The sequence below is a fragment of the Stegodyphus dumicola genome, chromosome 10 (genome assembly GCF_044657685.1).
Source record: "Stegodyphus dumicola isolate Sdum_Otavi_A_Nest chromosome 10, ASM4465768v1".
In the NCBI taxonomy this organism is placed as follows: domain Eukaryota; kingdom Metazoa; phylum Arthropoda; class Arachnida; order Araneae; family Eresidae; genus Stegodyphus; species Stegodyphus dumicola.
The window spans coordinates 156970492-156995597 of record NC_140777.1 but is presented as its reverse complement, the minus strand read 5'-3'; the positions used below and the strand labels follow the sequence as shown (position 1 = coordinate 156995597).

The 25106-nt window shown below is 30.7% G+C and overlaps 1 protein-coding gene across 2 annotated transcripts in view; it reads left to right on the top strand.

Annotated features, from left to right (window-relative positions):
• LOC118191208 (flotillin-1-like) overlaps positions 1-25106 on the top strand; it is a 193936-nt gene that overhangs the window by 34531 nt on the left and 134299 nt on the right. For both annotated transcript variants that reach the window (XM_085825734.1, XM_085825735.1), the window contains 6 exons: positions 8429-8548; positions 8630-8725; positions 8879-8998; positions 14631-14845; positions 19513-19558; positions 21308-21445. In XM_085825734.1, the coding sequence (XP_085681860.1) occupies positions 8429-8548; positions 8630-8725; positions 8879-8998; positions 14631-14845; positions 19513-19558; positions 21308-21445 (735 nt within the window). The remainder of the gene's footprint in view (positions 1-8428; positions 8549-8629; positions 8726-8878; positions 8999-14630; positions 14846-19512; positions 19559-21307; positions 21446-25106) is intronic.

Here is a 25106-nt window from a genome sequence, read left to right as displayed (position 1 = left end):
ATAAATATTTGAATATAATAGTTGAATTTCTAAGTTTACAATTAATCGCACTTGTTTATAATTTGATGAAAATTTTAATTTTTTTAATTTTATACTTAAATTTCCTAATGTATTTTATTAAGGTCTGTGTAATTTACTTCATTAAGGTATAGCATATGAAGCCTTAATCTGCATGCAAATTAAAATTTTTCTGAGTATTGACAGTCTTCTTTGTATTACTTTCATGGAAACATTTGATTCATTTTCAGTTACTTTGCTAGACTTGTTTTCCTTCAGAATCTTTTCTGTAAGACATACTAATTTTCTCTGCCAAAAACAAAATCCATCTGCCATAAATTTGCAACTGTAAAAATAAGTATAAAAAGATATAACTGTATAGATGTCATTTCATTCGTAGAACTAAACAGTTCATATTGAGTGGAGTGAAAGGAGGTTGTACTAAATTCAAGCAAATAGAGTGAAATAAAATCATTGCAAATCTTAGTTTTTAAAACTACTGAATTTATGCTTCAGTTAGTAATAGTTATCTGTTCCTTTTACATTGTATTGAGTTGTTTGGAAACTTCATACTGATTTTGAATGAAAATTGAACTGCAGGAGATTTAAATTTTAGTATGTATATAAATATATATTAAATTATTTGGGTACCATTCTGTTCTACAACGTTTCTCCATCTTTCAAGCAACTTGAAAATTCTGTCTTTCCAGAATATCTTAGGTTTTTCAGAAAAAACCTTTTCTATGTGATTTTATATTTCGACCAATGATTTGAAGTTTTTTTCATTAAGAGAATTTTGTAATGATCGAAATAGGTGGAAATCAGAGGCACAAGGTCTGGTGAATATGGGATGGGGTAGAATATCCCAACCAAGCTCTAGCAACTTCTATCGTATTACCAAAGACCCGTGAGGCCACACATTATCTTGATGAAAAAAGAAGCCCTTCCGATTTGCTATTTCTGGACATTTTTGTTTATTTGCTGTCTTTAATTCATCTCATTGGGAACTATACTTCTCTGAATTTATCGTCTCATTTGATAAATGCTCATAAAGCATGATCCCTTTCCAATCTCACCAGACACAGAGCATCACCTTCTTTGAATGATGACCAGCTTTTGGGGTAGCTAAAGGAGATTCATTCAGCTTTCCCCAAGATCTTTTTCACTCAACATAATTATAAATGATCCATTTTCCATCCTCCATCACTAATTGCTTTAAAAATGTTGTCTGCTCATTGCATTTATAGAGTAAATCACAAATGGAAATGCGATACATCAGATCTTTCTCTATTAAATTGCTGGGAATCTGTACATCAAAACGTTTTATGTCGCCATTCTTCACAAAATGCTCATGGATGGTGGATTTTGACATATTTAACATTTCTGCTAATTTACATGTCATATAGCATTGGTTATTCTCTATCAGTATTTTAATCTGATCTTTATCTGTTGTGGAGGGCCTACTAGGCATTCTTGATCTTTAAGGTTGAAATTACCAGCTTTAAACCTAGCAAACCACTTCTGCACAGTTCTTTCAGCTACAGCATCTTTGTCATAAACAGTGCCTAACTTGTTTCCTGATTGTGTGCATTTTTGCCTTTCTGGTAAAAAAAGCATTAAGTGTCTAAAGTGCACTTTGTTTTCTTACGTATTCAAAAGCATATAAAATTATCAAAAGTTAATATATCATAACCAAATTTTTTTCCAAATATGCCTGGAGTCTTTTACGATATGTATGCATATCATTTGTTTTCAATCATTCTGATCTATTCAGACCTGTCCTTATGCCACCTACCAAAAATTGGCGTGAACTTTCTGGACAAACTAATAATTTCTCTGTGTACACGTATTTTTTTTTTTCTAATTTTTGTAGTTTCTGTAATTTACAGTAATTTGAATTTAAAAATGTAAGGAATTGGAACTTGGTAACTATTGAAACAAATAATGAAGCTTATCAAATAAAACACTTTATCCATTCTTGATATTATCTCTATTCATGTGATCATACTATAAGGTTCTGTGTTCCTCTTTACTTGCTTTGGAAACATTAACCGTCCTGACTCGGGAACAGGGAGCTTAACACACAGGAAGGGTATACGAAACCCTTTATTTTTCTCTCTTTACAATGATTTCTGGAACTTCGGAATACAGAGACCAAACACTTGTGGTCTGAACATAAGAATATAAAAATATTAATTAAAACTCTAAACTAACTTTGGATTAATAAACAAGTGCCTAACTCCAAGATTGGCCATAAATTAACAAAAAGCCGCATGTAGTACAGAGAGCTGCTAAAACTACGATACGTTTAAAATTATCACGAGGATTAAACCTCTGGCCTTGAAGGCAACCAGCAACCAAGTAAAACTACTATGGCAAGCGGCCTCCTTCTAATAACTCCTTCCTCTCTCTTGCTTGGCAAAAAGCCACAACTTAAGTACTTGGCGTTAGCAAGACAAATTTGCATAAATAAGTTAAAAGCTTTTAATTCTGGCCGGAAGTAGAAAATAAGAAGTGATAGTAAAGTTTTAAAATAAAATAAACGTTAAGTAAAACTTAGGATCCTTACATACTTCCCGCCAGAGTTAATTAGTTTGAAACTGAGGTCTAAAACGACCTTGTTGAAAACTTTTAGCTCTAGAATCTAACGCGAGGCCAATCTTTTACAAACTATCAAACTAGAAATTAAAAAAAGTCGTTTTTACATTATCAACTCCATGAACAAGATTTTTCATCTGTACTGCATCTCCCCGTGCTCTCTGACGTGTTGTAAAGGAAAACACCAAACACGAACGTGTCTATGTACAAGTGTTCAACACTACCGCCTGCAATCAAAACACTAATGTTTCAATTGCTCTTGTCTACTCATGGCTTGCCCTTGTGATTGTCGTTGTTCCACCTCTGGAGCTTGTGCCTGCAGTGCCGGATCCTGCAAAAGATCTTTAAATATTTGCATTTTATTACGATTATAGAATGGTTTTATCTGGTCAATGTTTGCGGTGCAAGTTTCACCATTACTGGCTTTTAACACCACTACAGCCTGAGTTATTTCTTCTATGACATATGGTCCTTCAAATCATGGATAAAATTTGGCAGTTTTATCTTCTGGTGCTGAAGAAAGTGAATGCTTAATTTTTAACACTTCATCTCCTACTTTATAAGTTACTCCTTGTCGTTTAATATCGTAATAAAGCTTCTGTTTTCTCTGTACTAATTCAGTGTTCTTTTTTGCTTCTTTAATTAATTTTTCTATATCGCCCATTTTAAATTCTGGGGCTCTTTGTTGAACATAAAATAATTTATCTAACGGCGTTATAATCTTTCTGCCTAAAAATAAGTCAGCAGGAGTTTTGCCCGTTGTATCATGTTTTGCGGTCCTAAGGGCGAAAGCTAATTCATTGACATAGTTATCCCAGCTTTTATGAAAATTTTTAACATAACTATGGATAATTTTCACTATATTTCTATTGACCCATTCCGCTATCTTTGATTGTGGCTGATACGGGACCATTTCTAGATGACGTATGCCCAGTTTTTGGCACATGTCTTCAAATATATTACTTACAAATTGAGGACCATTATCCGATATAACTTTTAGGGGCGCCGCGTATTTTAAAATATATTTATTTAAAATAGAATCCGTAACTAATTTCGCAGAGGCTCGTTTTAAGGGAACAGTTTCGGTCCACTTACTAAAATGATCAACCATAACAAGGAGATAGCGACTTTTATTTAACTGACTTTTTGGGAAAGGGCTCAATAAATCGATGCCAATTATTTCATTTGGAAATTCAGATTTAATGCTATTTAGAAACCCGGCCGGGCGGAAATTAATATAATTAACTGCTTGACATGTTGGGCAGGACTGGCCATACGCCCTTGTTAACTTTACAGCTCAGGAAAATATACTGCTTCGTGTATGCGTTGGATGGTTTTTCGAATACCAGCATGAGAAGCTAATGGGGTGTCGTGTAACTCCTGCAGTATATTTAATCTAAGACTAGCTGGGATAACAGGTCAAAATTCGTTGTTGGAAATCGTAGTTTTTGTATAAAATAATAGACCTTCTGTTAGTTCGTAATGGGCCGCCCTATTTCTTATCGCCACAATATCTTGGTGGCTAAAATTTTCAGGATCCTTCAAATACTCATAAATACTTCCAAACTCAGGATCCTTACCCAGTTTGGTTATTACAGTTTCTCGGGAATTTATTGTACATGCTGTAAGCATTGCCACCTTTACGGTATTACCGTGTTCGTCTATTTTAATTCTTGACAGGGCATCTGCTACGATATTTTCCTTTCCGGGGGTATGCTTGATTAACAGATTATATTCTTGCAGCTTGAGCGCCCATCTTATTAACCTTGGGGATAAATTTTTCCCTGAGTACAATCTAGTTACCGCCGCATGATCAGAGTATACTGTTATCGGCGCCTTTCCAAAATAGACTCGGAACTTTTGCACTGCTAACAGAACTGCAAGTGCCTCTCTCTCGGTCGCGGAATAGTTTCTTTGTGTTTGATTTAAAGTTCTACTAAAAAATCCCACGGTCTGCTGATTTTGCGAAAGTACCGCTCCCACCGCATAATCCGAAGCATCCGCTGAAATTTCTAAATTCTCATCGTTCTCAGGAAATTTCAAAACAGGGGCTTGTGTTAATGCTTGCTTTAATTTTTCGAAAGCACTATTGGCTTCGGCCGTCCACGAGAATCTTGCCTTTTTCCTTTTTAATTTTAACAATGGTTCAGCAATAGCTGCAAAATCTTTTATAAAGGACCTATAATATGAACAAAGTCCTAGAAAAGAAGAGAGCTTCTTCGCCGTATTTGGCGGCGGATACTTTTGCACAGCGATTATTTTTGATTCGTCTGTCTCGATTCCTTTCTGAGATATTTTGTAACCTAAGTATTTTAATTCAGGGGCTGCAAATTTGCACTTTTTTACATTAACTTTTAGACCGGCCTCATTTAATAATGAAAACACCTGTCTTAAATCCTGTACATGTTGGTCGAGATTATCACTAGTAATAATGATATCGTCTAAATAGATAAATGTGGACTTTCCAAGAACAGGCCTTAGCACAATGTCCATACATCGCTGAAATGTTGCCGGTGCCCCTGAAAGGCCAAACGGCATACGCAAGGATGCATAAGTGCCAGACTTGGTTATAGAAGGAGTCTTAGGCACATCTTTCGGTTTAACCCCTATTTGAAAATAACCAATCGTTAAGTCTAACCTGGTCATATATTTGGTAGAAGTTATGTTCCTTAGAATTTCTTCAATAATAGGTAATGGATATACCAGATATTTAGTGATGGAGTTTAATTTACGATAGTCAATTGCAAAATGCCACGTTTTTGGATGTGTTACCGGATAGTCATTATTTTTCTTACATAACACAACCGGGCTAGCATAACTACTTGAGATGGGCGTTATGATCTTTTTACGTAGCATATCGCTGATGTGCCATTCTATAATTTTTTCTTTATTCTTATCATACCGGTATGCTTTGTGGCGAACTGGCATTGAATCTCCGGTGTCAATACTATGGTTAGTAACTTGAGTAAATCCTGGAATATCACTAAATAACGAAGCAAATTCACTTACACACTTGTCAGATTCTTTGTTGCTCTTCATTAGGCAGGTGGTCAAGGTTTAACATCGGCGGCTCCGATTTTTCTTCTCGAACTGGTTTCATCGTCAGCTTAAGGGACGCTTCATTAAAATCCAGCGTTGCTTGTGCCTCTGAAAGAAAATCTGTTCCTAAGATAATATGTGCTTGCAGATTCTTTACTATACAAAACATAACCTTTACTTGTTCGTCCTTGATACGGACATACAGCGGTAATGATCTTTTTACGTAGCATATCGCTGATGTGCCATTCTATAATTTTTTCTTTATTCTTATCATACCGGTATGCTTTGTGGCGAACTGGCATTGAATCTCCGGTGTCAATACTATGGTTAGTAACTTGAGTAAATCCTGGAATATCACTAAATAACGAAGCAAATTCACTTACCACTTGTCAGATTCTTTGTTTCTCTTCATTAGGCAGGTGGTTGAGGTTTAACGTCGGTGGTTCTGTTTTTTCTTCTTGAACTGGTTTCGTCGTCAGCTTAAGGGATGCTTCGTTAAAATCCAGCGTTGCTTCTGCCTCTGAAAGAAAATCTATCCCTAAAATGACATCTGCTTGTAAATTTTTTACAATAAAAAACATTATCTTTACTTGCTTGGTCCTTGATACGAATGTATAATGGTAATTTACCTATGCACTTGCATCTTTCTCCCTGCGCAGCTAACACTGTCGTATTATCCGAATTATATATGCGGTATTTACGGAAATACTTCCTAAAAAAATCTTCTGCCACACAGGAACACTGCGCGCCTGTATCCAGGAGTGCGGTGGCTGGGATGTTATTCACCAAAACTTCAATCTTTGGAAGAGTCAAATTTTTCACCATAACTGTATTTAACTTGAAGGAAGAGGGGTTTTGTTGGCCTTGGGATTTCGCATCCTCCTGTCAGCAGAAATCCGTTTTAGTTTAAATTTTGTTTCTTCCTTTCCATGCCTTCCTTCTTTTTCCGCTGGCTTTCAGACTTTTTTTCTGGCTTACTATTGAACTGTCGACGTTCGCCAGTTTTTTTCGGAGACTTGGGTTTCCTTGCCCACTGATTCGCTTTGCTTCCGTAGCCGTGTTCTTGACTTTGCTTTGGTCTTGGCGCACCAAATTGTCTTCGTTGCTCATACTGGCGTCTTCTTTCAATGTCCGCCGTTCTTCTACTTTCAAACTGGATTGCTAGCTCAAATAACTATTCCAGTGTAGTCGGATTCCTTAATTCAATAAAGTCTTGTACTTGGGGAATAGGTGGGACTTCCCGCTTGACCCAAGAGGCTTCTGCCTATACATTTGAACCAATTAAGCGCTTGGCCCCTCAAAGCGCTGGTAGCTAAGGTGACTCTCTGGAACTCATGTACTGGATACAGCATGAAGTGGTCATCCAATTTTTCCAAAAAACTGGTTACCAGTGAGTTTCCATTAAATGTTGCTTCTGGTTTCATCGAAGCGCGCATGGTCTGGACGATGTAACCAAATCCTTCCAGGGCGGCAGCTGGCATTTCTGGATTCTGAGCCGCTACTGCAGGCAGCACAGGTTCTTCTTGAAACTCGGCCATGGTTATTCTTCTTCATCGGGCACCACTATCAGGTTCTGTGTTCCTCTTTACTTGCTTTGGAAACGTTAACTGTCCTGACTCAGAACAGGGAGCTTACTCAAGCTATGTTCAATAAATTGTGAAGTAGACAATACACACAGGAAGGGTATACGAAACCCTTTATTTTTCTCTCTTTACAATGATTTCCGGAACTTCGGAATACAGAGACCAACCACTTGTCTGAACGTAAGAATATAAAAATATTAACTAAAACTCTAAACTAACTTTGGATTAATAAACAAGTGCCTAACTCCAAGATTGGCCATAAATTAACAAAAAGCCGCATGTAGTACAGAGAGCTGCTAAAACTACGATACGTTTAAAATTATCACGAGGATTAAACCTCTGGCCTTGAAGGCAACCAGCAACTGAGTAAAACTACTATGGCAAGCGGCCTGCTTCTAATAACTCCTTCCTCTCTCTTGCTTGGCAAAAAGCCACAACTTAAGTACTTGGCATTAGCAAGACGAATTTGCATAAATAAGTTAAAAGCTTTTAATTCTGGCCGGAAGTAGAAAATAAGAAGTGATAGTAAAGATTTAAAATAAAATAAACGTTAGTAAAACTTACGATCCTTACAATACTACTTGAAGAAAATAATGCAATTTTTTGCTTAAAAAATGAAATAAAAAACTTTTTTAACTAACTAAATAATTGGCAGTATAGGTTGATATACCCTACATAATGCATAATTTTTTTTAAATTTCTTTTAAAGCCTATGAAGGCTATTTTGTATTAATTTTCTGATTAACTGGCCATTTGTTTGTTTGACCTGAGGTCTTGTCCCATACAGGCTAGTTAAACAGGAGCTTATTATGTTTTTTAAATTATAAAAATTTAATTCTTTTGTTTAAGAAAAATAAACACAGATACATTTTAAAAGCTTTATTTAACTGGTTAAACAGCCCAAAAGCCTAACAACCCAGAATGCTGTTAGTAAAATCAAATTATTTTTTCTTTTTTCATCTCATCTTTTACCTCTTTTCTCATTTTTATAATATATTATGCATTTAAAACATTTTTTTGTTTATTTAAGCCCCCAAAGTGTTTCTTCGTTTCCTTATTATTTTAATCACAATGGATCACGTATATGTTTCTGCAAAAAATATAAACTATGTATATTTAATTCTTTTTTAATTGAAACTCATTTAAGTTTAAAGAATTTCTGTTCAATGAAGTTTTTATATCACACATTTATAATTTTTCAAATATTACAGGAAATATATAAGGATCGCAAGAAATTTTCAAAGCAAGTCTTTGAAGTAGCTTCATCAGATTTAATTAACATGGGGATTACAGTTATTTCCTATACAATTAAGGATATCAGTGATGATCAAGTAAGAAACATGAATTCCCCCCTTCTTCTTTTCCAATTAGCAGTTGCATGATTGCCATACTTTGAATATTTATTTTTATAGGGCTACTTAAAAGCCCTTGGAATGGCTCGAACTGCTCAAGTTAAACGAGATGCTCGTATTGGTGAAGCTGAAGCAAAGCGTGATTCACAAATAAAGGTAATTTCTTTTAGAAGGAAAATATTTTCATGTCTGATTGTTATTTCTTTTTTCTGCTTCCCAAAATCTCTATTGTTGTTTCAAAATAGTAGTTCTGCATTGAAGTTTTAAGCATTTTTATGAAATTGAAACACTTCTGTTTTATTATTTCAGGAAGCTCTGGCTGAAGAGGAGCGCATGGCTGCACGTTATGTTAATGATACTGAAATAGCAAAATCCCAGAGAGATTTTGAGTTAAAAAAAGCAGCATATGATATGGAAGTGAATACAAAAGTATGTATAAATGTGCAGTGTTTTAAAATCGGATCTTATGATTACTTTTTTTTTTAAAGTTTTTCCTATTGTTGTAAAATTGTGTTTTTTATGCAGTTAACATGATAATATATTGTGATTAAAAGCATATGAAATATTTTTGTTTGTATCATAAATATAATTTCAATAGAGACCTGGTGGCGCAGTGGTTAGCGCGTCGCGCAGCAGCACCACAGGTTCGGGCTGGGTAAGGTTGACCTCAGCCTTTCATTCCTTGAAAGGGTGGATAAATTGAGTACCAAGTTTGCTTGGGGACTAAACATTGGGGGTCCTGTGACAAGCTGACCACTTTTCCAGGCTATATGCTCATGCACCTTGGGGCCCACGGTCTACAAAGCAAATATTGGCACTGCTGGCCATGGCTATCTAAGGGCTGTTTGTGTCACCGAGTTTAGTTTTAGTTAGTTTAATTTATTTCAATATGTGTTTACTGATGCCTCTTTTATTTATTACTGTTAATTATTTAATGTAGTGATGAAAATATGAAGTGGTGGCTCATCTTTCTTGAACTTTTGAAAGTTCCTCATCCTGAGCTAGAGGATAAGTTTAATTTATGTTAAAAATAAATGATTTGTAATTTGGAAGCTTCTTGAAATGTAGGGTCACTTACCTATTCAACTTATATGATTCCAAAAATTCATTTCTGATTTGATGAGTCTACTTATTGCATCAAGCATTTTGTTATTTCTAATCCATAGTTCTGTTTGGGAGAGCTTTCGATTTTTATTTCATCTTCTATATTCGATTCAAATCACTACTTCAGTTAAGTCTTAACGACTATTTATTTTCACATATCTTTTATTTTACAATATTTACATGGTAAATGATAATTACTTCAAGAACGTACATATTAGTTGTTAAAGTCAGAAGTCTTTTCGCTCCTCAGAGCGACTCGAATCTCATCTCGTTTCCAGAGAAAAAGAAAGGAAGAATGCCCGCCATCTAGTAGCAAGATTGGAATGCATTTTAATAATTATTTGTATTGAGTAATGCATGTAAATTAAGATAAAAATCATTTTCTTGCAATGAGAATAAAGCTTTACCTTAATTTAATTTTTTATGTGCTTATATTTATTTAGTTGCTATTATTTTAGTGCAGTGGTCTCAAACTAAAATTGCCTTCAAGCCACATGCACAATCTGAAAAGAACTAATGGGCCAGAATTTTTTTTAAACATTTTTTTCCATATATTTTTAATTAATAAAATAAAAAATAGTTTAAATAAATTTCAAATTTTGCTTTATAAGTATTTTTAAAAACATGCATAAACAATAATAGTAATTTAATGAGAAAAATTGATACTTATATTTATTTTCTATCCGAATCTAAAGTTTGGTATCTCCAAGGCATTTTTGATTGTTGCATTTAGTAATTGAAACATATTAATAGCTAAATATTTAATTTTCAGACTGACATTTATTTAAAATAGTTCTAATATATTTAATTAATCTTTAAATAAGACACTTTAATTTAAATTGAAAGAAACAATGAAAACTTTCTGCAACTTTACTGAGAAAAGTTTTCAAGTAAGACAAATCTTGAGAATAAATAATGACATCTTAGCAACTTTCTTATATTTACTACATTTTCTTCAATACTGATATAAAAATACATATGCTTGTATGTAAATAATTATAAACTTCTTTTATTTTTTACTACTGTGTGACTCTTGATGCTGTTTCAATTTTGATAAAGTTTGTTGCCTTGGAAAGAAATTACTAGAAATTATCTTCATCACAGATTGTATATTATCAATTAATCTATTATAATTAATTAATTAATTAATTAATATCAATTAATTTATTATAATTATTTTTTTTCTTTTAAATTTTCAACTGTGGTGTGGGGGGAGGGAAAAACAAACTATTCACACATAAATAAATATATTTCCAAATAAAGAGATTATTCTTAGCACAAAAATTTGTAATTGATTTATTTTTTGACAAGTATGAGTAAAAGTTAATAAAATTTGTGTCTTTAAATCTTTGAATAAGATTTATATCACATTATAAATTAATTAGCCCCATTTAAAGATTTTTTTATGGTCCGTTTTAATTTTTACACGGTAATTTGTTTATGCATTAAATTTTTATTACATATTTATGCATTAATTTTTAATAATAATAATGTAAATGCAGAGTAAGTTTTATTGTAATTAAAATATTTCTAACACTATATTTGCAACAAATTCATAATTGAAATGACTTCGTGGACCACATAAACCTGCTGCCAGTTTGAGACATTGTTATAAGGTGTAGCTTAACTATGTATCCTTTATGTTGCTAAATATTGTGTTAGTGAGATGAAGTGTTGGTTGGATGAATTATTACTATCGCTAAATATATAAATATATTAATTTAACTTCAATAGCATACAAATTTAAAAATTCAAATACTTATTTGATGCAACTCATAGTAGACTTTAAAACGCAAAATTAATAAAAATGTCCACTATTGCTTGCAGAGCTTCATATTTATAAAAAGTATTTAAAACACACCAATGAATTACTTTTATGTAGTTCTGATTCGTATACGGCTCTCTCCTCCTATCCTTAAGCTGTGAATAGCTAAATAATCACTTTGTCGTTTTCATCTGCACAGCAATGTGTGGCTTTCATATTTGTTGAATTGTATGTCAACATAATGTAACCCTTCTTTACTATGCTGTATAAATACTAATTGCTGAAGCTTGCTATTTAAATTAATTTGCCTTGTGGTGGATGTTGAAAGAAAGGAATTAGCATAAAAATAACTGATTAATTAAATTCAATGATGTATTCACTGGCATTTCACTGTAAGGTGTTAATTCTACTTATATGTATATACTAATTTCTATAGAAGATACTTCAATTAAGGGGGGAAGTCACACTGATTTAATGAATAACTTGAATTACATATGAAGTAAACAAAATGCTATGATTTAGTACTTTTTAGTGAGAAAAAGAAAATTGGGACTTTAAAATCTAACTTTTTTTTTTTTTTTTTTTTTTTATACAAAGGTGCATAATTTGCTTGTGACATTTCATTAAATATAGTATTTATATGTGGGTTATTCTTAACAAAACACTTTTAAAAGCTAATTTCTTTGCAATGCATATTTATTGGTGATTAAGGTAAGTTAACAATGTAATTTGATATATTTTAGCTGATGTTTTAAATTAGCAAAACTGAATTTGCTTTAATATTTAATGCCCAGCAGATGCTAAGTCCTGAAAGCAACTCGGTAATGGTAGGCGTGCCATTGACAGATAGTGCTAATGACCCAAGCAAAAATATTTCATGAAGAAATGAACTTAAAATCTGAGTGCACATGTACAACAGATTGGTTAACCAAATTTCAAAATCGCCATGGTATAAAAGTAATTAAAATTTCAGGTGAAAGCTGCTGAACTATTTGCAAATGAATTCATTGACCTCATTAATAGTGAAAAGTTATCTCCAGATGAAATTTACAATGCTGATGAATCTGGTCTTTTCTGGCAATATATTCCAAGAAATACCGTGGCAATCTCTACAAAAAAGGCTCCAATTGGTGTCAAAGATTCAAAAGCGAAACTAACAATTTAGCATGCACAAATGCTGCAGGAACACACAAGTGTAAACTTTTCGTAATCAGAAAAAACACACGAGCTCGAGCATTTAAAGGAGTAATGAATTTCCGTGTTATATATCGTGAAAATAAAAGAGCATGGATGACACAAATATTAATGAACGATTGGTTTAAAAATCATTTTATACCTGGAACTCAGCAACATTTGAATTCATTTCATTCATTTCATTTACCTGATAACACAAAAATTGTCTTGATTGTAGACAACTGTTTGGCTCACACTTCACTTAGTTTTAGAAAAAGATAATGTATCTGTATTATTCTCTCCTTCAAACTACACATCCATCATTCAGCTTATGGATATTGTATAGTGCTCACGCTGAATTGCAAATATAAAGTAGCATTGTTAAATTTCTTGTATAATGCAGGTCTGTTCAAGAAATTTTGAAATATTTTGGCATAAAATATGCTGTGTGGAGCATCGCAAGATCGTGGGAGGATGTGTCTCCAGATACATTAATAAATGCTTCATATAATTATGGCTAATTACCATATTTCTTGGATGATGAAGATGATAAGCCACAAGTTTGAAGGTTTCCAGATATTGCAAACCAAAGATGATATTTTCGAATTAATAGATTTTTTAAAGAAATGTGGAGAAGTATAAATGAAGATAATATAGCAGAAGTTTTTCATTGTGATAATAATGCCCAAATATCAATCAATAAACGGATGGCGAAATCTGTAGTATGGTTCTAGAACCAGAAAATACTGCTACCGATAGTGAAGAAAAAGACAGAGAAGTTACTGAAAATGAAAAAAATTTGATTGATAAGTTAGTTGCAATTCTTGAAACAGCAATTGCAGGACTTGAAAAAAGTGGAACTTTGTAACTGAACAAAAAATTATGTCTCTCTAAAGAATTAAAGAGAAAGTATTAGCACAAAAGTTAAAAAAATTTTTATTAAAGTAAACAAATAAATATTAAGCCTTTTTTGTAAATTTTGACTCCCTTTAGATCATAAATGCTTCATTATTTCATAAATCACAATTTCATATTTTAATTTCTACATGCCATCTTACCAGATTTAATGTGGTGATCTAATATCCGGAAAAATCAGGTCAGATAATTTTACTATAGTACAAAGTCCAAGATCCCAAGGAGTCCGGATCTTGGACTTTGTACTATAGTAAAATTATCTGACTATACAATTTTTTTAAAGTCATATAATGTAAATAAGAGCAGTTCTATTCATAAATTCCTACTTTCATGAACTGTTATTATTAAAATATCCATCTTAGTTCATTCCATAAAACTAGCAGCATAGGAAGGACAAACTACAAATTATTTTTTATATTCTATATCTCTTTGTCAAATTTAAATAAAAATGCATTGAAAAAACATTTTTCAGTTAACAGTGAGAAATTTTTTTAATTAACAGGTAATTAACCAATTATAACAGTGGGAGAAAATACATTAATTTTATGAAGGAATTAAAAAAACAGGAAAAAATTCAAAATTCAGATATTGAAATTAAATTGTTTTATGCCAAGTGATTTTATTTAATATATTGGAAGTACTGAAAATAAAACATTTAATGATAAGATGCAGAGAAATCTTACATCAGTTTTTATTTCTGTCACTTTTGTATAAAAAAATGCAAAACAAATATTTTAATAAATAGCAAAATTCAATTTTATTGGTATTTCATGTAAAAAAGTTATTTCAAATAAATTATTATGCTTTAGGAAAATTTAATGAAAAGAAGACTATTTTTATCAGTTATAAAGCTGCTTTGCATCTTTTGCAAACGTTGTATAATTTAAAAAACTAAACCATATATATGTATACATTCATACATTTAATACTGTATAATTTTAATCATAAGAAGTATCATTTCTGTTTGCAAATAATATTCTTTTTACTTGAAACGTGCTTTTCATAATAGATAACATTTTTTGTTGCTATTCATTTTCAGTGTTTATGTGTGCCTTTGAGACTTGTGCTTTGACAGATAATTAAGATTTTTTTCTCCCTCTAAAGAGAGCTGAATCAGATTTAGCATTCAATCTCCAAGCTGCAAAGACAAGACAAAAAATTAAAGAAGAACAAATGCAAGTAAAAGTAATTGAAAGGACACAGGAAATTCAAGTACAAGAACAAGAAATCTTGCGCAAAGAAAAGGAATTGGAAGCAACTATTAGACGTCCTGCCGAAGCAGAGAAGTATCGACTAGAGAAACTTGCAGAAGCTAACAGGTTTGCTAGCAGTTTTTTTTTTTTTAATTAGGGCATGTTTAAGACACTATATAAAGAAGTGATTCATCAATTAAATTATCTCATAAAGCAATAAGTGTAAAATTTTAAGAATTGCATAAAATTTTGTCATCAGCTCTAGAATTTTGATTGATTTGAAGATCCTAAAACGTTCTAGAAAAGCAGGAAAATGAAAAATGGTCAGGGAAAATATAAAGGCTTTTCCAAAAAGTTGGAAAATCATAAAAAAAGTATAAAAAGTACAGATCAGTCATATTAAATAATAAGAATTTGATGCTTTAAACAATAAGCAATGAACAATAACTTAAAAAGATAACAAATGAAAAATTATCAGTGTGTGTCTCTCTTTTTTTTCTTCCAATACTTCTGCAATATTTCCTTTACTTTGTACAAGAAAGTACTGTAATCCTGAAATGTACACTGCGCAAAAAAAAAGGGGGGCAGTTCTGTATCTCCCATTCTATTAGCCCGATTGATGAAATTCAAATTGCATTTTTCATGTCTCGAAAGTGCGACTTAGGTTATATATTAGATTTATATATAGCATTATTCTAACATAAGTATTTTGACACAAAATTGGACTTTTCCTGAAATGCCAATTTTTTTGTATATTTCGATTCTACGACTTAAATTATGCCTAAATATTAAATTTTGTATAATTTGGTGCAGAATTTATGGAGAAATTCAAATATTTATCTTGGTGCTTTTTTTTTTTTTTTTTTTTTTTTTTTTTTAGTTTTCAGTTTGTGCCAGGAATAGTTCACTTGGCAAACTTCTTAATATATGGCAACCTATTTTCCTTTCCCTTTTTACATTGTGCGTGCACGGGAAAAAAAGCTACATTTTTCTTTCGTTTAAATAATATTTTACATTGTTCTTTCTTTTAAATAATATTCTTTATATTATATTTTAAATTATAATTGTTATTGTTTTCAGGGTTTTTCTCATGTATACGAGTTGGTTACCCTTAGAAAGTTTTTCACGAAGGCCTCTCTCCTTTTCGGCAGATAGCCCTGCTTTGCCATAACATAACAATCCAATTCATTCCATTTCATGAGTATTTGGTCAGAGCCTTTATCAGTCTTTAGAGGCTAGGCATTTTGAAGGCATGAGATGAAAGGAAAGACTGGTTTCTTCAAGAGGGAAAATGTCTTTAGATGATATCCATATACGCACTGGATAAATTCCTGTATCTTCAAATAATTCGACTGAGAAATCATGGGATGCTCCATTTATGATATGATATGATGTAATTTAAATACGACATAATTTATTCTGTTTTGTAATTTGACGTAATTTCTATGGCATAATCGTTCAATGACGATATGACGTAATTTGTTCTATGACGTAATTTAAATCTATGCAATCAATTAGTTGAAAATCAGTCACTTTTCACTTTAATCTGCAATGAGATCAATTTTTTTTTTTTTTTTTTTTTTTTTTTTTTTTTTTTTGTTAGCACAAACTCAGATGCTGCTATTTGCTGGTGTACATGTCCAAGTGTTTTCTTTTTGAACACCCAACTTCCTTTAAATAGATTCCCTTTAAATTTTTTCTTTTTACCCCCTAGTGACCCGATTCTTATATCTGGTGTAAACAATCTAAATCATATTATTTAGAGTTTTTAAGCTTAATAATTTCTGTATTAAAGAACATGTTTTTTACATAATCTACAACATTAGAGAAAATTACTGCTTAAAACATTCTTTCTAAGAGGATTAATATAAAAATTTATATTTATATAATTTTTTTTTTAAAGCTGGGACATGACTCAAACCGTCAACGTCCTGTTTACTTAAAAACATTATGAAAATAAACATCAAACAAACTTTCTCAGTTTTAGACAATTCAGTTTAAATGCAGTTAAAGTAAAGTAGCAGACAATAACAGGGCGAAGGTAAAAATTTACTCTTACAAATATTTAAAAAGAAAGAAATTTTAAAAAAAGTTTAAAATTTGAATAATATCATCAATAATTTTAAAAAATAGCTTTTCGTATAGTATTAATAAATATTTATTACACATCATTGAGGGAAAAAAATTCATACAAATAATTCTCTTTAAAAATGTATTTGAAATGTAAAGTAAAAATAGCTGTGGCAATTCACTATAACAAAATCCATAAACCACATTTGGCATTAATATCACTCAAAAAGATGCCAAATTTCAAAATGCGAAAATATGTAAATTCTTGTGTATCTTAGAAAATTTTGAATAAAAAAATAAAAAAAACTAATTTATTGCAGGTATGCTTAGAAATACACTTACTTTAAGATAATGGTAAAAATTTTATAGGTTACAATTCAAAATTTGTTTCTAAAAATTTATAAAAATTATTTTAAAGTAGAAATTTTAAAAATAAATCATAAAAAATGGATGAATTTTATTTGGAATGAACCTAAATTTCGAAATGTGAAAGAAAGAATAAAAAAAGTTTAATAAACAAAGAGATATTAATAAATATATACCAAATTCAGTTAACATTGAGGAACTAAAATTCAGTTAACATTGAGAACTAATTTTTTAAAAACTACTCATGCGATTTTTTACGAAACTTCGCAGTCTGACATAAGTCGTAGAATCGAAATATGGAAAAAATTTGGTATGTTATTTCAGAAAAGGTTCGATTTTGTGTCAAAATTCCTGTTAGAATAATGCTATATATAAATCTAATATTTATCCTAAGTTGCACTTTCGAGACATGAAAAACGCAATCTGAATTTCGTCAATTGGTTTAGTAGAACGGGAGATATAGAACTGTCTCCCCTTTTTTTGGGGCAGTGTACATATGTATTATGTATTTTACATAGCTAAAAAAATGATTAACCGGAACATTGAAATTTTGTATATGGGACTGCTATAACATCTAGTGTGCATCTCCCTTTTTTATTGCAGTTGGCAGTACCAAACATATCCTTAGCCCCTTACTCGGCTTTAAAGTCTGTACCTGGCTTTTATTTTCGCAATTGTTGGTTGTAGTCATGTATTTCCAATTATGGAAGTGTTTTATAAATGATGAAAAAATTCATATTTTGGTAATGTCAAATTAAAAAAAAAATTCAATAAATACGAAATCTTACTTTTATGTGGTCTCCTGGTTCCTGTACCTATATTTAGGAAAGTTTTATAGATGTTTGTCTGCCATGTGACAAAAATTAACAAAGATATTTAGTGTCAAAATTTGCAATTTCTGATACCATTTTCAATTTGCATTGAGGGGTTAGTTAATTAAATGAGAATAATATAATAAAAAAAGCTTAATTGAAGTGCAGCAAAAAATGTGTAAAATTTAATAAGCCGTACAAGGAAGTCATGGTGTCCACATCAGTTTTGTGTGTATGTGTGTAGAAAGTATTTTACCTGCCCTATTATCAAATGGAATTTTATGAACTCATACCTTCTTTTAGCCTTTTTGCTTGTGAGTAGTTGTCAACCTTTCTCTTTAGAAATGTAATCATTTGTTCAATTTATTTTGAATAATGAGTGAGATAAAGTAGATTTTTGTAATGTTCTTAGTAATTTCATTTCATTTTGTAGTAAGTTCAAAAAGTTATTCAAGTGCATATTGTTAATTTGATAATTAGTTCATTATTTGTGGTCAGGAAAATGATTTAGTTCGGTTGTTAAAGATCAGGAAAATTCTCTATTCATTTTCAATGGGAATCTTGCGACTTATTTCTACAGTTGCAATTCTGTCTTGAATTTGAAAATAAACTTTGTTTGAACTTCCTTAATTTCAAACTTCATACATTTTCATTTAGAAATAACAGCATTGCTATTTACAGTTCTGAGGAAATGTTTCTACTATTTTTTATTTCTCTCTTAAATATTTCAGATGCTATTAAATATGTATATTTAATATAATTCTGGTAAGATTTAAATGTTAAATATTAGATCTTTTTCAATTATTCTGTCTGTATTCTTTCTGGTATTTCAAATCGTAATGTATTATTTATTGGAATGACCAAAATTTGGAATATTAGAGTGATAAGGCAACATTATAAATAAAAGTTATGTGCTTAATTAGTTAGTTTTTTCTTGTTAAGAAGATTGGAAGTTAGAACTGTTTTTTAAGTGGAAAAAAGACTTGAAAGAAATTGTGTACATTTTAATAACAATATATTCAGATCCTCCTCCTCACCTTCAGAGACTCAATTTCTTTTTTACTTTGTAGTTTAAGAAAACATGTATTTTGTTTAATAAGATCTAATACCTCCATAATAGTAATTTTTTTACGTGTCATAAATCTGCAAGTTTTTATTATAAAAGGAAACATTGAATATTTCTAATACCAAATCTAATTTACCGAATCATTGATCAGTATCTTTAATGGATTGTAAAAATTCTTAAAAATCTTATTCTGTCAAACGGTAATCGTATGCATTTTACTGGGATACTGATAAAAAAATTTTTCATTGCAGATATCTTAATTATTATAAACTATTAACCTTCTAGTCAATAAATAAACTGTAAAATTCTATTAAATAACAAAAAATTAACAAACTTGTGAGAGATCTGGAGAAATACACATATGCATTTGTGATTATTTCTTCAACTAATAACATGTTTTGTTAAATCTCCTGCCTGTAACCTTGTACAGATATAAAAATCTTCAGTTTACATTGAAATTTAATATGTGTTAATTTCAGAAACCGAGTTATAATGGAAGCTGAAGCTGAAGCAGAAGCAATTAGAGTAAGTTTTACTGAGTTTTTATATATTTTAAATATTTTGCATAAACATTATGCTGGGGAGGGGGGGGGGGAGGAGCAAGTTCAAATGCAAATCGTTCTGATGTGTTTTTTCGAAATGCAAAATATGTGGCCTAAACCATATGTAGATAGAGCACAATACTCTACCAGTCAAATAAATATCTTTTGCCCAATTAATAATTTCTAATTTTGAGATGGTTATAAATGTTCTTTTTACAGCTGTATAACCACTATATTTCAAAAATGTATCTGAAATTAGATATCTATATTTGTAAAGAATGAATATCTTGAGAAATTGGTACAGTTTCGTTTCAATACATAAAGCAATGCTACAAGGAATGGGCTTGGTTTTATTAAAATATTAGCATATAATATTTTTATGTATTAGCTAAGTAATTCTCTGGGAATTCTAGTAAGAGATTAATTGAAATTCTTGCACAACTGTTACAATTTGTGGGAACTTGAAAATGAGAAATATACTTTGACTCTGCATTGTTATAATCACTGACAGATTAAAATATCATTGATACTGCATTATTGAACAGATAATTCTAATTCTAATATAAACTAATTTATTTTAGTCTCTATTTTTAATTTATAGTTATTATTTGTGATTACTATATTTTATGCAGAATGATATTGCATTTATTATTTTATTGTAAATATTTATTATCAGTTTAAATGCAGAAGTTTTGTAGTCTTATAATTCTGAAATTGCAGAATATCTCTTTAACATTTTATATGTTACTCAGAGGCTTCTTTTCCATTAAATTTGTATCTTCTTTTAGTATTGGGCTATTCTTTATGAAATATTAAAAAATCAAAAATAATGAAACAATTGTAATTAAAAGCAATATTAAAAATTTTAAAAGGGAGGAAATGTGTTTGCTGTTAGAAAGAGAGAGGCAGAGGTTTTTTTTTTTTTTTTTTTTTTTTTTTTGTGTGTGTGTGTGTGTGTTTCCCCTATTTAGAATGTGATATTATTTTTTGTGGGTGTGATTTCTTCATTTGTATTGCAATAATATAAATTGAAAATGTTTTCTAAACACTTGTTAAACAGTCTTATCAGTGTCTAATGTTCTCAAAAAACCATAAACCTAATAAAGTAATGAAATTGATAGTACTAAATCATATTGTATCATGTCATCACTGTGAGCAAAACCTCTGAAAGTACAGAGAACCATCTTGTGGTAACCATCTCTAAAAGTGATCAGTATTTTTGAGAACATAAGTAAACATTGGTAAAATGATTACTCCCAAATTCGATTGTGAGCATCAGTTACCTTTTAACGCAACTACAAATATTTTAAATTTCACTAGCAAACTAAGATATTTTATGTATTAAATAAATCTTTCATTTGTAATGAATACTATATATCTTGTATCTCATTATATAATTCCTGTTGCACCTAAAATCCAGAATCCTTGCCGTAGAATGATTCATTGAATTAGTGTATTCAAAAAAGCATAATAGATTTGTATTATTTAAAGTATTAGATTTGTTATGGTTTTGATATTTACCTGAGATTTTTTATATTTAATGTTTGAAATTATTCACTTGTAATAATTAATTTAGAACAATTTTATAAGTTACTTCTTTTTTGATACATAAAATTTTTGCTCATGTTAAAGTTGATTGTTAATTTTAAAAAGTGAAATTTTTTAGCCTAAAATTTTTAAATCGTAAAGCATCCCTTTGTTATTTTTTTTTTTATTTTTTTTTTTTTTACAGTTAAAAGGAGAAGCTGAAGCTTTTGCAATAGAAGCAAAAGCAAAGGCAGAAGCAGAACAAATGGCTAAAAAGGCCGATGCATTCAAAGAGTATAGAAATGCTGCAATGGTGGACATGGTCTTAGAAATATTACCTCAGGTATTGTGATATAACTAGAAGTAGAATTTGTTATTTGTTCGAAAAGTTATGTATTGTTTTTACTTAAGATGTTCAATATGGAGCTTCTTGTTTCTTTAGTTCAAAAGTAAAAATCTGTTTTATTTGAATTCTAAATATTTTATGAAAGTGTTGGTTTCCCCCCCCTCCCTTATGCATCTTAACAGGATATTGTTTTGAAATGTAAATTATATGTGTTGATTTTCCCTTCTCCTTAGTTTTGATTTTATCCTTAATTGTAGACCCCTTCTTTTTATCTGCTTTAAGTAATTTTGAAGTTTGTCAAAAATGTAATAAATAATGTATTTCATGTATGTTCCACACAGCAGTGTATATTTAAAATGAAAAAAGTGTTTAAATTAAAAGAACATAATGAAAATTTAATGTTTCTGTCATGTATCCATCATGAGGTGAATTCTCGATATTTTATTTAATAAGAATGTGACATAAACTTGGGCATTTTCAACATATGTATTAATAGGACAAACACTTTATTATAGAATGAACAAAACAAATATAGTTTGCATATAGTAACAAAATATTTCTGCTGGCATACAGCGTACAACATCCATTATCGTAACATTCTCTTCTATTCTATAATCTTGACACTCTGTCACGTGAGAGAGAGGCAACAACAAGGAGGGTATGCCATTCGTCTAAAGTGAGCATGCGGGGTTTTCATCAAATCATCACTCCTCACCTCTAAAAGATTTGATGCATCTTTCAATGTCCTGTCAAATCAACATGTAAACATTTCATGAAACAACAAACAAAACAAAAAATTAAAAAAAAAAAAAAAAAAACTTTATGAATTTTTTTTAGCTTAATTAACCAGTTCTTACAATTATGAATTAAAATTATTTCAACATAAATTCAATACTGTTACTCATGAAAAGATATACCATTCAATTAACTTTTCCTTAATCCTAAATCTTTAACATGAACTATGATAATGTTAGTTATTATATAAACAAAATAATACAAATCAATCATTAACATTAAACATATACTTTACTATACCATGGCTAGTATTAATCATAATGCATAGCAATAGAAAAATTCAAAAGTCTAGCATTTGAGGACTTGAAAAAATGTCTAATAAAATAGTCAAAATGCTTATAACATTTCAAATGTTATTGACTTTCAGTCATTAACATTTGAAACATGTGCAATGGTCACTTCAATTTATTATTTTCCAGTATTTCAATCACTGGAAAATTTAAATTTGTCATTAAGTCACATCATCTATATAAGACTCGGCATAGTCTTTATATTTGGGAAGAAGTTTGTTCATAGTCCTCTGAAAAGTTCCGGTGACATTTTTAATAATATACAAAAGCATAAATATACAAAAAAAAAAAAAAAAAAAAAAAATACAAAAGCATATTGTCCTAGCCTATGGGATTTGAGACCTGTAAGATCAAGCTCTTCATAGGAATAGTGTTTTTCTGCTTTTAGTGGAACAGTTCTTGGAATGTTTTCAACTTCTCCGAAATCAATATCTGTATCATATATCACAGCAACATTATTCACAGCAGTCTTGAACTCTTGTATCTTTGCTTTGAAGTATTGTCAGGCATTTGCACTATGTAAATATAATGTGCTTTTTGATGATTGTAGCAGGTTCAGTCCAGCTGGCATAAATTTTGTTTTTATTATCAGGGATTAAGACTACAAGTTTGTCACCATCCTTAAATTCTTTATGACGATCTTTCCGCATGCCTTAGCTTGTTGCTTCCCAACAGCTGTAAGTCCTATGTATTCAGCAGCTGTTTCTAACTTCAAATCATTAAGGTAATCAGTTACTTAGTTGTCCATGAGGAGTAGGGGTTTCATCAGTCCGTGAAGTCTTCAAGCTAGACAATAGACCATTAGGATGTCTTCCATAAAGTATCTGGAATGGACTAATACCAGTCGTAGCATTAGGGACTTCTCTGTAGGCTCAAAGTAAGTATGGTAGGTGTTTCTCCCAATCTTGTGAATATTCTCTGATGGTATGATATATCATTCCATTTAACACAACCTTAAATCTTTTTTGAGTCCATTTGAACTTGGATGGTAAGAAGTCAAGAATCTTAGTGAAGATCCAGTCCTTTTCAAAAACTCTTGAGTCAAAGAAGCAGTAAAGTTAGTTCCTTGATCTGATGCAAAAATCTGAGGGATTCCAATGCATGTAAAGATCTGCAACAACATATCACATGTAGATTTTGAATTAAGATTCTTAAATGACACTGCTTCTGGCCATCTTGTACATTGGTCAACAGTACACAGAACATATTTATGAGCTAGAAAGCTTCGTTCCACAGGTCCAAGGATACCCATATTAATTAACCTGAATGGGCTAAGATACGTCCCTGGCGTAATGGGAACTTTAATAAAAGGATGCTTTTTAGCTTGACAAGAAGTACAAGTGTTACAATATTCATTCATACCTTTCTTGATTTCAGGCCAATAGAAGGAATATCTCAATTGTTTGGCTGTCTTCTTGGTTTGCATGCGATCTGCCCATAAGTTAGAATGAGCTGAGTCCAAAATTTGTTTCCTTCTTTCTTTAAGAACAACTAACTGGTTAACTCTTTCTCCTAAAATCTGATCTTTATGATGCAAAGAGTCATCAATAACAATTAAATTATTACTTCCTTCTTATCATCTTGCCAGCATGTTTTTTAAAGATGGATCATTCGTTTGTTCAGTCTGAAACATAATGATCTTGTTTCGTACTACCTTTAGAATCATCCTTATTTGTGTTTTCATGTAGCATAGTACAACATTCTATTATTTTCTTAACAGTTTCATTACATTTTCCATTAATAAGGTTTTTCCTATCATGCTTAAATATTTTGTCAAAATATTCAGTTTCATAAAAAGGCATTTCAACCAAGCTATCATTAGTAATGTTTACATTTTTGCATTCAAAATTTAAACTTTCGTTTATCATTTCCATTTAATTCATTAAAAACACTTAACAACAAAAGTAAATCAATACATAACTTATCAACCATTGCACATGTTATAAAAATAGATAACATAAGTTTACTGTCTTCAGAATACTTTAATAAAGCTAAGTTAATGAGAAAAGCCTTTAAAGATTGTCCGAAGGCTGATGTGAGAATAACAGTTCCATGTGGCTTACGGTATCTTTCTGATACACTATCAACCTTAACAATAGTTAATTGAGTGCCTGTATCTGCTACTGCATTAATTAATTTGGCATCACAAATAAGTTTAACGGTGGGTAAGTTATCAAGTAATCCCCCATCTTCTTGATTCATTCTAAAATATTTAGAAGAAATCTTTGCAGTTAGGCCATTATAATTATTTTTAATTTATTCCTCATTGAACTTTTTCTTATCTTCATGTAACAATATGTTGTGATACTTAGAATTATATTTTGAAGATTTTAATTGAGAAGGGAAATTTTATGTTCTGCAGTTCTTTTCGAAACAAAGAAAACACCGATTAAAGTCTCTCAAACTATTTTTTCTTTCTTCTGGTGTAGTAACACATTTTTCAGAAGCAGGATCTTCCCTTCCACAAAATCAACAAGAAAAAGTTCAAGCAGCTACAATTTTGTTTAAATGTGGCAATAACTACTGGGGTTGGCTTTAAAAGAATTGCGAGTGTGGAAATAGTTTTGTTTTTA